The sequence below is a fragment of the Anas acuta genome, chromosome 9 (assembly GCF_963932015.1).
Source record: "Anas acuta chromosome 9, bAnaAcu1.1, whole genome shotgun sequence".
Classification (NCBI taxonomy): Eukaryota; Metazoa; Chordata; class Aves; order Anseriformes; family Anatidae; genus Anas; species Anas acuta.
Genome location: NC_088987.1, coordinates 10150665 through 10164790, shown reverse-complemented (window position 1 = coordinate 10164790; position 14126 = coordinate 10150665). Strand labels below are relative to the sequence as shown.

Sequence of the window (14126 nt, the reverse complement as noted above, 5' to 3'; positions counted from 1 at the left end):
TTCCGTGTTGTGCTGCCACACCACTTGCATGTACCTTAACAGCAGCGTTGGCTGAAGGGTTCATGGAGATGCAGAATTTGGCCTTCGAGATCCGCCTGTCAGTGACAGATGAGTATTGGCACACTGGAGCTCCCATTCTGGAAACATTAAAAGTTATTTGTTGTTTTTTGTTTGGTTTTGGTGGGTTTTAATCTAGTGGTTAGAATTGAAGTTTGACAGTGCTTTATTTTGGACAACACTGTAAATCTTCGCACTGACGTCTTCTCCAAGAGCTAAATTTCACCCACAGAATCTTTATTACTTTCTGTAACTTGCAAAGATCAGGATTAAGTGTTTGTGGCAGAGCAAATGTGCATTCCTTAGTCCATTAGATGCAAGTTTCTCTAATTTTACGAAACTGATGAGAAATTAACTTACTAAAATCCATAGCATACTTGAAACATTAAAAAGAAAGCTTTTGCTTTGAATAGTGGCTCAGGACGAACTGCTACAGGGTAAACTTTTCTTTTGGGTCTAGAGTCTGATCGCATAGGTGTTTCTTTAGTAAGGTCTTACCTATTGATTATTTAGTTCTGCTTCTGATGTCACTTTGTGTTTAAAAAGGAATGTTTCATCTCCCGAGCTTGTTAGCCAGAAGGTTCAGGAGAATAGGAAGGCTTCAGCTCTGCAAGCAGTTTAGCTCAGCGAGTCATTTTGTGTCGTTTCTGTGTTCTGCCTGCTGAATGTTTCTGAGAACGTGACCGTGATGACCACTTTTTCCATTCTAACTCATCTACTCGATTCCACCTTTGCACGTGACCTTTCAGCCGTTTGCTAACACTGCTACTGCCTTCTCTTTCTTTCTGCATTCAGTCTCTCTCAGGGTTGAATCAGGAGAGCTGTGCTACTAGCCTGCCCAATGCTCCTACCTTCAGTCCTCTCAAGGTATCTCTCGCTATTATCATTCACCAATAAAGCCAACAAAAAGCTCTTGGATCCACACATCTGTTTTAGCAGGTGTTAGTCTGTCAGCTTCTAGTCAAAAGTTCAGGTAGGGGATGAATCTGATTTAACTGATTAAATTGTAGTAGGTATTACCTCATCTTAGCTTTAGGCTGTGTCTAGAGGAGGCCTAAGCTATAAAAACATGGTAACCCAGCTCTGCTCCCAGGGGTTCCTGGTTGTCTTTGATGTTGCTTTTTATTTACAAGATGATTTTTTTTTCTTGACCAAGTTGAGTTTATCAAAAATGCTTTTGTTCTATTCTTTACCACCTTGCTTTTATCAGTGAATATAGGTATCCTTTATTTCTTTCTCTTTTGTGGAAACTGCTAAACAGAATGCATTCATCATGAGTAACCAGCCTATGTTAAGCACTGTAGTAAACCACAGCGGGTTTCTCTAGGGAGAGCGATGTTCAGTGAATAGCAGTTTTGCATTACCAAAGATGTCAAAGAGGCTGTGTATTCTTCAGCGTTGCTGTTATGCAAGTTCTGCATGTTAATTTAATTATCTGCTTTTCTGTGTCCATTTTGCAAAGAATACTTTGAAATTTTGGGTTAGATGGAAGAGTAAATATAGATCTGTCATTGCACTGTCAGTGCTGTTTAATCTTTGTTTTTTTTTTTTCCTTGGAGAAGAACAATTGTGCCATTTCTGCAAAAGAAAAAGCTTCATTGCTTTCTGCAGAGATGAGATGTGGGGAACAATGTGGTTTGTGTTTCTTTCACGTTTGTTTTTTTTTTCTGAAGCATATTTAGATGGATGGAGCCTATTTTAAAACCTATCAAATGAAAATGTGCTCACAGCTTTTCCAGATTAGGACCATTTATACTCTTTTACTTGTTTATCCACAGAGTGATGACAGATCTACCATCTCTCCTGGATCACCTACCACTCAGACAGGTAACAGGGAAAGGCAGTAAAGTTTCTGGGAAAAAAAAGAGGGGAAAAAAAAAAAAAAGAGATCAAAATGCCTGCTTGCATATTTGTGCTGTAAGGAGAAGGGAGCATAGCTTCCCATCTCTGTATGTGGCACTGCTGTGCTTGGTAGTTTACCCACTTATTTGGGTCTCCTTGGAAACACAAGAGGGAAGAGACAGCAGGGGTGAAGCATGTCTTCAGGGAGAGCGTAGGGTTTGGCTGCTTTAGGCTTTCCTGCAAGCTTTGGCCCACAGATGCATTCAGCAGCAGTCAGAACAGTTGTTGGAAGTGGTATGTGGAATGTGCTTTGCATGCAAGTGTCCTTGAAAGCGCCTTTTCCTGCTCTATGCTTTTATCATGCATGCATGTAATTTATTTTGTCATTATATTAAAATTTTTGTTTTGTTCTTTTAATTTACCACATTGCTGAACCCATTTTCTATTTAAACTCTAACCGTTTCCTTCTTCCTCCTTTCCTGTGCCTTCCCGCGTTTGTTTAGTCCACCTTTCCCCTCCATATCCTGGTCATGCAGCCCCGCCTTCCTATAGAAACCCTTCCCAGCGACCTGAGAGTTTCCTTTTCCGAACAGCTGTCAGGGATGAAGCAAACAAAGGTAGGTTACATAGCTCAGAAATTAGCTAGTTTTGCTACATTTTCTTAATATCTGCCTTGCCTAGGGTTTGCACTGTTCTATTATTTCAGGTCATTATTGTCAAACTAGTTTTCGAGTTCCATTTATAGACACATAGCATTAAATACTTTGTGAATAAGCAGTTTTTTATTTAGAGCTGCCAAATATTCTTTTATCATATTTGCGGAAACGTGGGAATTTGTTCTTCCTGGTCTGTGCTTACACTTAAGGACATGCCACACAAGCCTTCAACAAGTGGGGAGGGCAGCTCGATATAGTAGCACATAACAAAATTGCCGTTTCTGTAGAAAGACTGAACTCTTTCAACATAATTCATCAGTCAAAACCTTGTCATCTTTTTGTGAATGATTATTAGCCAACAGAAACAAAAAAATCTAAATGAAAAGGAACTTGTGTTATGGAAACACCTCATTTAGATTAGTAGATCATTAGCTTGATAGATTAATAAGCTAATGAAAGAAACAGATTTGAGAAAAGGAATACACTGTACCCCTTCTGGAACACTGTGTGTGCTGTGTAGTGCAGCAGGGAAGGACAGTCAGCCAAACCATGCTTATTGGTTCTTTCCTTCATGCTACTTTTCAGTGGTTACTTCATCTTCTACACACGCCTTGTCTCCCGCTAATGACTGTGCAGACCCCAGGGTCAGACAAAACTCCAAACAGCGTGAAGAGGAGCTGGAGCTAATAGAGCAGCTCCGTAAGGTAAGTGCTTACAGAAAGCAGTGTGTGGATGTCTTGGTAAATGCATTCATGGCATGCCATCATGTTAAGGCTGCCCTTGTGTTTTGGACTGATTTCAGTGAACCATTTATGGCGAGGGGTTGACCAAAATGAAATGGCACCGTGCAATCTGAGTGTTCCTTTCAGATGGATGCAGTGGTGGTCGCTTTGTTGTGGGGGAATAAAGTTAGCTTAATTGCTCTAGAATATACAGTCCTGACTATCACTTTTGAACAGCCAATGATCTCTGCTTTTAAAATAAATATGTACTTTCTTCCTTATCACCCTTCCCACTTGTTAGGAAGTCTGGAAAGCTCCCACAATGTCTTCCTTTTAATCAGCTTTTAAAAACTCAGCTGTAAAGCCCCCGCAGAAAAGCAAGCGGAATGCAGAGGCTGCTGCCAGCAATGCTGACAGCGTGGTGTCCTTGTGTGTTCTGATTCCATCCATTGCTTCTTGCTTTAGCTATCCCTAGTTAAGTGTAGAATACCTGTAGCATGAGCATTCCTTGTGCTTGTACTTTTTGTCTGTTTAGGGTCAGTAGGCCCTGCTTTGTGCCAAGGTACAGTGGTGAATACACCAAGTGCCATTAAGGTACTGCTCTGCTTTGCCCCAGGCGTGTTTCTGGTGAGCGTGAAGGGCTTCCCTGAAGTGCTTTAATACTTTGAGCTTTCTCAAGGAAAAAGAATTCCTGTTTGTTAATGCCAATTTTAAAAGCCATAAGCGTCCCAGATGGACAGAGAGAGTTCCTTCTCTTTGCAAATTTTGAAGTAAGGACAATCTGCTTTCTCTGAAGAGAAAGTTCTCTTAAGTAAAATGAAAGAAAACTTGATGATGTTTGTAGAGCCTTTGATCTCTTATCTTGGAATGCTTTGTATGCAGTCTCTCTTGTTCTGCTTCCTGGGTAAGCTTAAATCTTCTTTTGTATTCTTAAAATTTAAGATACAGCATAGCTCAGAGAAATTCACGCAACATATGACATAAGATGAAATGCCTGATTTGAATTTGTAGTAATTCCCTGAAACAACTGTTAACTACCTTGGTTTTTAAAACTATTAGCACAGAGTAGTTTTTTTTTTTTTTTCTTTACAGAGACTTTTGTTAGCTGTGTTGTCCTCCAACCCACAAACACGATTATTTTCAATTCTCTTGGCAGAACCATTCATTGAGAATGTGTGGGATTAGGAATACTGTTCTTAGACTCTGACTTCCGTTATTTTTGAGTAAAGGTTGTATTAATCCCCTGTGCTGTGCAGTGAAAGCTGTTTGTCATGGAACTCAGCTGCTCCCAGACTGTGTTCAGCTCTGGCCCAGTGCTGTGCAGAACCTTTCTTGGTGTTACAGGAGTGTCCTGAGGATGGACAGTGTTGTAATGCAAATGCTTCTGCCTCTTATAAAATGTTCTGCAGAGTGAAACAACTGGAAACAGCCCTTACGTTTTGTGTGTCCACGTTCATTTTTCACAGAATATTGAGTCACGGTTGAAAGTGTCACTGCCCAGTGATCTTGGAGCAGCTCTCACCGACGGTGTTGTTCTGTGCCATTTAGCTAATCATGTGCGTCCTCGGTCTGTTCCCAGCATTCATGTCCCTTCACCTGCTGTTGTAAGTATGTACTAATGGTAGTATTTTATAAATGTCCAAAATGCCATCCTGCAAAGTTCTGTGATACAGGCAAGTGCTAAATTCATCATTCTCATCTGTGATCATACATGACAAAAAATAACTGTTTTGTCTGAACAGTGTCTGTAGCTTCATTAAAAATGCATTATGTTTAGGTTTGTTTCCTTTAAGTAAAGTTACTTCTAATACAGATTATAAGAAAACAGTAAGATTTTCAAGTCCTTGCTATGTTAACTTGAAAACTAATGAAATGAAAGACAGTTCAGTGTGAAAACTGAAGTAGGATATTTCAGAAGATCAGAAGTTCCGAGAAGTTCAGGAAAACAGGGAAACATAACATTCTTTACAATACTTACAATCCCACTACACAAGAGAGCACAAATGGGCAGAGAAGCTAAATTGATGTATGTCCACTTCACAGCAAGATAAATTTATCTGCTTAGGAATTTCAGCAGAGCACACTTGAGCTACAGTTGCATGTGCTTGGAGAACACCATCTCCTGGAACAAAGTAAATCCAATCATACCTTTGTGATAACAGGAAAAAAAAAGTTTACTTTGTATTTGGGGGCTGTTCAGAGCAAGGAAAGAAGTACACAGAGAAGTTTGAAATGCTGTGTCTAACTGCAGTGTTTCTGGAAAGCAATGATGATAATATATTTATAGGTTTATTACTCTGAATCACATGGGGAAAGCACAAAATGAGAGAAAGGTCAAGAACTGTGACATACAAATTATTTACCTAATCTCAACCCCCCAGAAAAATCTCTGGCAGTCAAAGTTCAGTGAAAATATTTAGGATCAGCTGCTTGAAGGTAGTATGGAGAGACAAAATGCCTGTTATGCACCTTCACATTTTCTTAAAATTATGTAAATAAGGAAAAAAAATTCTCCTGGGGCAAGAAGTTGAAACAAGCATGTTGTTTGCTTTCACTTATTTTGGAGTCAGTTCTTGTGTTGGAATTTGAACTGGCACTACTGCATACTGTATCACTGTGGTTCTTCTCGCTTGGAGTTATGTGAACAAGCGGCTGTCTTCATTATTTTGAGAATGATTGAGCTGGACACGCCAGCATTTTAGGCAGATCGTGGAATCATTAAGAGAAGAGGCATACAGCGGCTATTCAGAAGACTCATGTCATTAAGAATATCTTTTCAATGGCCTGGTTTTATGTGCTGTGGCATATTCTCTGTTGCAAATTAAATCGTGGCTTTGTCAGAGATCTCAAGGAAGAGGCAGCCTGTAGCTGGACGGCTCCAGGAGCAGAAGAGGCATCATGTCTTTCCTCACTTACACTGAGATCTTTGTATTCCTTTCATCCTTCAGAAGAAGTCAGCAATACCCTTTAACCTGCTTTCTTGGTGGGGGAATATGGCACACTGATGGGACAGAGGGAAAAAACCCACCAGTCTAAGTTTCCCTCACGGAAAAATATTGAACTCATAGAAGCTGCCACCTGCTGCTACGTAGACTGGGTAGCTTGTACGAAAGAACAGGAAGCTTGTGTCTTTTTAATCGGAGAAGAATAAGCTTCGAGAATAGAAAGACTGAGCCTCTGCAGTGGTATGTCTGTGTAGTTGTGAGAGTTAAGTATATAGAAAAAAAGACTTGAAAAAAATGCCAGTGATTTCAACTGAAGCAGCTGTATCAAACCCACCTGCAGGAGGCTTACGTGCAGCAAGTCTCAATTTCGGTTGTATTCCATTAATCTCTGGTTTCATCTAGCCTTCGTTTTTTATTGTTGTTAGTTGAAATAAAGTTTGAAATATTTGTATAATATAGTGATCCAGAATAAACTCCAGATTGCTTCATACCATGAAATCGCTCAGAAATCACAGCGCAGGAGCTACACACGTGTGCTTCATTCAAAATGCTTTGTTAATTATCATATTGTAGTCACTGAAAGTGTTAGCCTGTTGTAACATATTGCAGAGGTTAGAATTGTCCTTTTTTGAACATCTATCATTCATAAATTGGCTTGGAAATTTTTGAAATTTTGAAACCGCAACAGAGCCTGGTTTGAATTAGACACATTTGTCAGTGTGGTATGTTTTTGGCAAAGAGTTCTATTAAGAGTTTTCTTTAAATAAAGAAATCCTTCCAATTAAGAACACTCTGCCTGCCTCCTTTGCAGCCTAAACTTACGATGGCAAAATGCAGACGAAACGTGGAGAATTTCTTGGAAGCTTGCAGAAGGATTGGAGTGCCTCAGGTACATATTTCTGTTACTCTCATGTTACATTTCAGGTGCAGTTCTAAAACCTTCTTTGAATAAGTTTATGAAAATAAGTTGATTAAAAGTTTAGAAGGCACGAGGTGCGCTGTACTATGTAGATCAGACTTACCTTGCATTGTCTTCTAGAATAAAATAAAGTTGGAAATAGTTTATATAGAGGTTTGATTCACTTACTGATGTGCCTTAAGTTCTTAACAGTTGGCTGCAGCTTGAGCTTGCTTTAGAACTGCAAGGTACATCTATAAAGACAATGAAGTTTTCTCAAGATTAGATACTAGGTGGGATAAAATTTGGGTGGTGTTTTGCATGTGTTACTACCATTCTAAAACATTTGGCTTTCCTTCAGAATAATCCTTTAACACGAGCATCTGTACTGTCTTACCAAGAAGTCACGCTGTTGTTGGCCTTTCTCTAATGGTAGCTATCTTTGCATAGATCCTAATTCTTCTTGTTACGTACCAGTGGTAGAACTCTTACCTTCTGGTATTCCTTTTCCCTTTGAAACTGGAATAGCTAAGAGGTAGGAACATATAAAATAATCTGAGTCCAGCTATCGTGTTTTATGCTATCCTATCCTTTCAACTTTGTCTTATTCAGCAGCTGTTTCAGTACAAATAATTTTGATACGTCATGTTTTTCTTTATTTTTCTTCTAGTGAATTAATTGGATTGGTTTCTTATGCTGCTAAGTATTAGTGTTTTTGCTGTAGGTGCTCTTTTCTGTATTATGAAAGGGAAAAGTAGATCCAGTGACTCATTGCCCTGCTGTTTCTAAAAGCAATGCTCTCGAGTCAGTCATGCAGTACTATCTGATAGTTTCGCTGGAAGGCGTTTGAGCAATTGGGATTTTTGGATAGCAAATTTATTGAGCTGTCTAGCAATTTGACATGGCTCACTGGTGAATGGCATTGGAACGTTGGAGGGAGTCAAAACTGGTCATTAGTGCTCTGAGATTCTTCGCTATTTTGGTTTCTCTAAGAAAGTTGAGACTTTGCTTCCCATAGGGACTGTACAATATAAATTCTTCTGGGGCAAAATTGTTCAATTCCATCCCAGCTTCCCTATTTATAGCTCTCTCAGATAAGTAGATTAACTTTTTTTTTCGGGCTAGAATACAAAGCAGATCACTGAAATGACCCAAATTTAAAAACAAAACAAAATAACACTCCAGCAGAAAGTCCCCTATAGACCCAGTCTGCTACAGCTACTATCTAGGATCCTCCCATTTTTCTGATTTCTCCTCCTGTCACGTGAAAGAGTTCAAGGAGAATGTCTCTGGGGAAACTTACTGAAATACCCCCAGCTGAATGCTAAGTTGCTCTCACATATCTCCGTTACATGTCTACTGAGATGAGACAGTAAGATATCTGTATGAAAGAATGGCATGGCAACCTAATACATTTCTTTGCTAAAAAGATGCCTGCAGGTATTTCCTTTCATTTAAATTGTGATTACAAAAAGAAAAGGCTTTCTGGAAGTATGGATCTATGTAGAAATACTTACCTTCTTAGAGGAAGGCTACTTTATGTAAAAAGCTACTTTAGAAACTGGTAATTACCGCAGTGAAGCAGCTATTTCTGTAGGAGTTTGCTAGTTAGAGCTCTTGCATCAAAAGAAACCAAAGTTAAACAGATTGGCATGTGCATCTAAATTTCATTGATTTACAGCAGTTACCTCTGTGAAATGGTACCCAGTGGGAATAGTTATAGAACACAAACTAATTAGTAATGGATTAAACAGTAATTTGTAAAAAATGCTTCTGTAGAGTACTGCACTGGAGCATCAATTACGTACAAATAACGCCTTGTACTGATTCTGTTAATTAAGATACAGTGTGAGTACTCAGTGCCAAAAAGCTGCAGTCTGTTTCCCCTGAAAAAAATGTTTTTCCCTAAGGCACATGTAAACTGCTGTGTTTTTAACACCAAAGCTTGGTACACGTGTAAGGTGCACAGGTGACGGATACTAAACTCCAGGTAGTCGCATTGAGCACGTTCTTTGTCACACAGATTCTTTTGGAGAATTAACCTGCTGCCACGTGCTGCTTGAACATGTAGGATGTATCTGAAATGTCTGATGTCTGACTGCTCCGTGGATGTTGCTATGGCTAACTGACCTTTTTTTTCTGTCTGTTTTCCCTTCCTGCTCACACACTCTGGACAGGACAATCTTTGTTCCCCTTCTGACATTCTTCAGCTAAACCTCAGCGTTAAAAGAACAGTTGAGACTCTTCTTTCCCTGGGGACAGATTCAGAAGAATCCAGTCTTGTCTCCCTTTCCATTCAGCTCTGGGGCTTTGTGGTGTTTTACTGTACTCTAATGCTAACGCTCTGTATGGTCTATCGCTGGGTCTTCTTTCTCTAGCTGAAGGATAGTGTCGCTGCTTCCTCCCTCCAGCGCTTGGTAAAGGATTTGGGGCTTTGTCAAGACCCCGTGCACGAAGCGCTTTCCTTCCCACTTATGGGACAGAGGTGACACACCTCCATCTGTGACATAACTCACATTTGTATTTGCTGTGTGATATTTAGCAGATGTAACGCGAAGGGGGGAAGTGCTGTCCATGGGCTAGAGCAAGGGACTGAGGTGTAGGGACGTGTAGGTGCGTGCTGTAGTCTGACTGCTGCCGAGTAGTGTAGCACTGGGAGCACTGCAGTCAGTTTGTGCCTGGGTTTCCCTGTCTGTATAATAGGAATTGCACCACTTCGGTGAATTGCTTTGGGATTATCTGATGAAAAATGTTAACAAATGTAAAGCTTTTCTTCTCAACATTAGTGTTCTTGATGAGATCTCACAGTCTTAGGAGACATGGTCTGATCAGTTTTGTCCACAAGACGTTGGGGTTTGTTCTTACCCTAGCTCCTTATCCTGCTTCTGAGGAGATACGACTTTCACATTTGTAGACCAATGTATTACTTCTCAGTCAGGATTTTTAAAATAACTGTCAGTGAATCCTCAGCTACTTGGGCTTTGGAACAGGTCAAGCAGGAAATTTTCAGAGTGAGCTCTTCTGTCAACTCAGCGGGAGCTCTTCTGGCACAGGAGAAAACTTTAAGGTTCTATCAGATGCCACAGGACTGCTGCAGCATTTTATGGTGCTCCGACTAAAACTTAACAAAGGCTTCTTGAGTTGCCACTCAGCTGTGGGACCCCAGACTATGGTCATTCCCTTTTTCCTCCTATTCAGTCATTTTCAGAAACTTGTATACCACACAGCTACAGAAACACAAGTCCTGGCTGCACATTCAGTTCCTTCTTCGCTGTTTTACAAAACTCAGGTAGTCTTCCACAATGCTCAAAGCTTTTCCCTCCCTGGAGAAGCATCCTGGCTCTCTCATTTCTCAGGGACACCTCCGAACTTCAGGGCCCTCCTCATGTCGTGTACAAAAGACCATGTCTCCTCAGAGTGTAGGTCGGTTCAGGGCACGCTGTTCAGAGCTCAGTTCCAGGTAAGTGTTAGGTTAAATGACTTTTCCAAATGTTGTTTCAATAAATTTGTTATATCTGAATATCCACTAAATGGCCTGTAAGCCCTGTCCAAGTGGTGGGAGCATTACAGCACTAACCTGGCACAAACTCCGGAGCACGATTTCAGATACGCAGGATTTTACCTGCAAACGAGGTCACTACCAGTAAAGATGTGTTGTGTACGTGGATCTCACAAGCTCTTGTAACATAAAATGAGTATTTAACAAAGGAGTGAGCAGAGGAGTTAATGCCCTCTTCCTGAACCACACTGTGACTGGCACAAAGCGTTCTGTCCAAGCAAAACATTTCTGCTGCAAGAGGGGACCTTTGGCAAGGGGGAGAGACGATTTTATTTTTCAACAAGCTATTTTTGCACTGTTTACTGGCATGAACTGAAATGAACTCGGTTCCTATGTTTCTTAACTTCTTCTAATGAACACTGTGATAAAAGCTGCAAGGGGTCTTACACTAACAGTGCCTTCCAGTCTTTAAATTTTGTTTGTCACGGCTGTCTCTGTGGTATGGAGTCATTCCAAAGCTTCTCCCCCTTATCTATTTGCATACATAAGAAAACTGATAAATATTTGCTCTGGTTTACAAGTATTTCTCAAAAAGCACATTTCTTTTCAAAATAACAATTTTGCTGAAAGGAAAATGCATTTCGGCTTGATCGTCTGGCTTACTGCAAGAATTTGTCTGGGTTAATTTGCTTTTTCTCCACTCTGAGCTGTGCGGGAGGCATTGGCTGCTGTTATTCTGAAGGATTTAATATCAAAAAATATCAGTAAAGATGCAAAGAGTGGAAAATTCATATTGCAGTGGAAATAACATGTGAAAAGGGAAATCTCTGCAGCTCTATAGGAAGGACACAACTTGGTTATTTCTAGAGATACAGAGGACTGTTGGACATGCATCCTGTCCCTGGATGATTGTTGTGGGGTGAGGATGGCCCAGGTGTGCCAAGGACTTACGTGTAGGATGAGGCTTTAAATCCACCTGATGCTGAGAATAGCACAATTCTTAATAAACGATTTGAAACCTCTTTTTGCACTCGGTGTATTACTCTTACTCTTCAGAATGGTTGTGCAAGTGACTGTTCAGTAGGCTGCCCTCTGAAAGGTTTAAAAAAAAAAAAAAGGCAGTAGCAACTCATACAGAATATCGGAGGGATATTTGCCTTTAAAAACTGCCGATTTCTCATTGCCTTGAACAGGAAAAATTACATTTTCTACATCTGTTATCACAGTTACTCATACACAGAAGCAAGTCGGGGGGGTTCCTTCTTAAAACAACCCGTACTTTCTATTTTTTTTTTGCGTGTCTCCCAAAGAATTTGGGAAATGGAGGCCAGGCTGTACATCTGGACAGAAGGATCTCAGATGTGCAGCGTCTCCTTACGAGAACTGATTTTTAGCGTGACATTTCCTGTTAGCCTTGTTGCAGTGTTTCCATGGCACACATCAGTACTTCATTCTCTGCCTTAAATTGGTATTCACTTGGTGACTGAACAAGGCTTGCTATGTGACGACTCTCAACAAGTCAATTCTGTTTGGGAAAGGAAGCCGTGGTTCCTTCTCTCCTCTGCAGATTCATGTTGAAGCAAAGCTTTCCCTCTCCTTAAGTCAGTCGAATTTTGGTTTCACAAGCTGCTGCCGTTTCAGTGTGGGCAGAGATAAAGGATTTTGCTGTTTCGCAGTTTTCCTATAATCCTTTTCCAAATTCTCATTATTCATACACGTTTTCTGCATGATGCCACATAAATAAACACAACGATTAGCCCAAGAACTCCTGTTTTAAGTAACCACGTTCAGTTCTGTATTCACCAGTAGAAATTTCATTTCATTTGTGTGTGTGCGTGCTAGCTGTCCGTAACATTTCATATTTCAGTCTCCTTTTGCTTAATTTTTCGTTTCGGTTGAGTGTTTTTCATCCATTTTGTTTTTTGTCTTTTGTTTTGTTCCCCATTCAGGAGCAATTATGTTTGCCTCTGCATATTTTAGAAGAGAAAGGTTTGACACAGGTAGCTGTGACTGTGCAGGCGCTCCTGGAGCTGGCACCCCCAAAGCAGCAGCAGCTTCACCACCTGTCTGCTGTGTAAAGACCTCCGGGACCTTTTGGGTTACCTTGGCTAAGCAGAAGGACGTCAAGACTTTACTGCCCATGCAGTGCATCCCCACACACAGAGCTCTGTCCTAAGGAAAGGAGTTCCCGTGATTCCTGACAGGAATGTTTGTGCTTCGTTTCTCCATTTTTTTTGGAGATGACAACAGTTTCCAATAACGTTTTTATTATTGATATTTTTGCCCCCTACTGGGAAAAAAAAGAAAAAAAAAAAAAGGTTGTTGTGAGGGCAGGGACTTGCAGTGGCCAGCTGTTGGAGCCAGCTGTAGAAACTGCCCTTGTAGTTTGAAGACGTTGGTGTACACAGTTTGGAAAGCTGTTCCTACAGGAGTTAATTTGTTTTAAAAAAATAAAAAAAAAAAGGATGTTGCTGCAATGGGCACAAGGGGAATGAAATTTCATTCCTTTTCCACAGGATTCAAAGAAAGGGAGTTTCTCTGCCTCCAGAGAACATCTCTTTCCATTATATAAATATATATATTTAAAATATATATATATTGCAACACAATCTTAACCTGCACAGTGTTTCGTAAGAATCAAACCTTGTGCAGCTTTCACTCATGTTGGCATGTCCTCGTTACTTAATATTTGAAGGGGGATTTTTTTTTCTCCAAGGGAAAAAGTACTGCATGTTTTCTCCACAAGAAATATCTTAATAATTAAAAAAAAAATTAAAAAAAATCAGAGCTACTTAAATCTCCCCTCCTGGTCAGGTAAGGATGCATTTGGTTACTCAGTGTTTTTTTCAAATGACTGTCAAGAATCATGTGCATGTTTTCACTGCAGTGCGAAGAATTACAGCCTGCCATGCAGGTCCTTAGAAATCCAGTATCAGATAATACATTCGGAAGGGACTGGAGCTTCCCATGCAGACATGCCAGCACTGGTGAGTGTCCCAGCCACTCAGAAATTCATCATTTTAAGAACAAAGTTAGGGAATTTCCACCGGTGGGCTGCATACGGTTAACACAGCAATCTTGCAGCAGGTTGCTTCTACATATCGCAGTATTCACACAGATGCACTGGTTTACAAAACTACCAGTAATTTCTTCCTCTTTCTTTACCAAGAAAATGGAAATTCAGTGTACAGGAATGGGAGAGGCAGCAGGCAAGTTTTGCGTTTTGCTTGAAAGCTGACCTGCAAAACAAAGACCAGCTCTGTGCTTTAGGCACAGTGACCAGGCCAGGCTCACTACCAGATCACTCACAACACGTGTTTTTCCCCAAAAAAGACCTTGTAAAATGCAGTTCTCCACCTCTGCAGTTCTTTTGCTAGTTCCTGACCCATTTCAGTATCCCAGAACAGCGTGCCACTAACGTGTTGTACGGGGTCTGGGACCAACGTCAGGCATTGGAGGTACATCTGAAGCAGAGTGCACCAAGAGGAATGAATGGGGACAAAGGAA

General features: G+C 40.5%; 2 protein-coding genes across 19 annotated transcripts in view; both read left to right on the top strand.

Annotated features, from left to right (window-relative positions):
• The window catches only part of LRCH3 (leucine rich repeats and calponin homology domain containing 3), a 61270-nt gene extending 47868 nt beyond the window's left edge, over positions 1-13402 (top strand). For 6 of the 18 annotated variants that reach the window (XM_068692627.1, XM_068692632.1, XM_068692637.1 and 3 more), the window contains 7 exons: positions 853-924; positions 1836-1884; positions 2403-2516; positions 3141-3259; positions 4744-4881; positions 7034-7111; positions 9298-11205. In XM_068692627.1, the coding sequence (XP_068548728.1) occupies positions 853-924; positions 1836-1884; positions 2403-2516; positions 3141-3259; positions 4744-4881; positions 7034-7111; positions 9298-9498 (771 nt within the window). In that variant the 3' untranslated portion in view covers positions 9499-11205. Of the gene's footprint in view, positions 1-852; positions 925-1835; positions 1885-2402; positions 2517-3140; positions 3260-4743; positions 4882-7033; positions 7112-9297; positions 11206-12568 lie in introns of those variants that run through there. The other 12 variants (XM_068692639.1, XM_068692635.1, XM_068692629.1 and 9 more) reach the window with 6 other exon arrangements.
• Positions 1-14126, top strand: part of RPL35A (ribosomal protein L35a) — a 50149-nt gene that overhangs the window by 9890 nt on the left and 26133 nt on the right. The gene's annotated exons all lie outside the window — the stretch shown is intronic.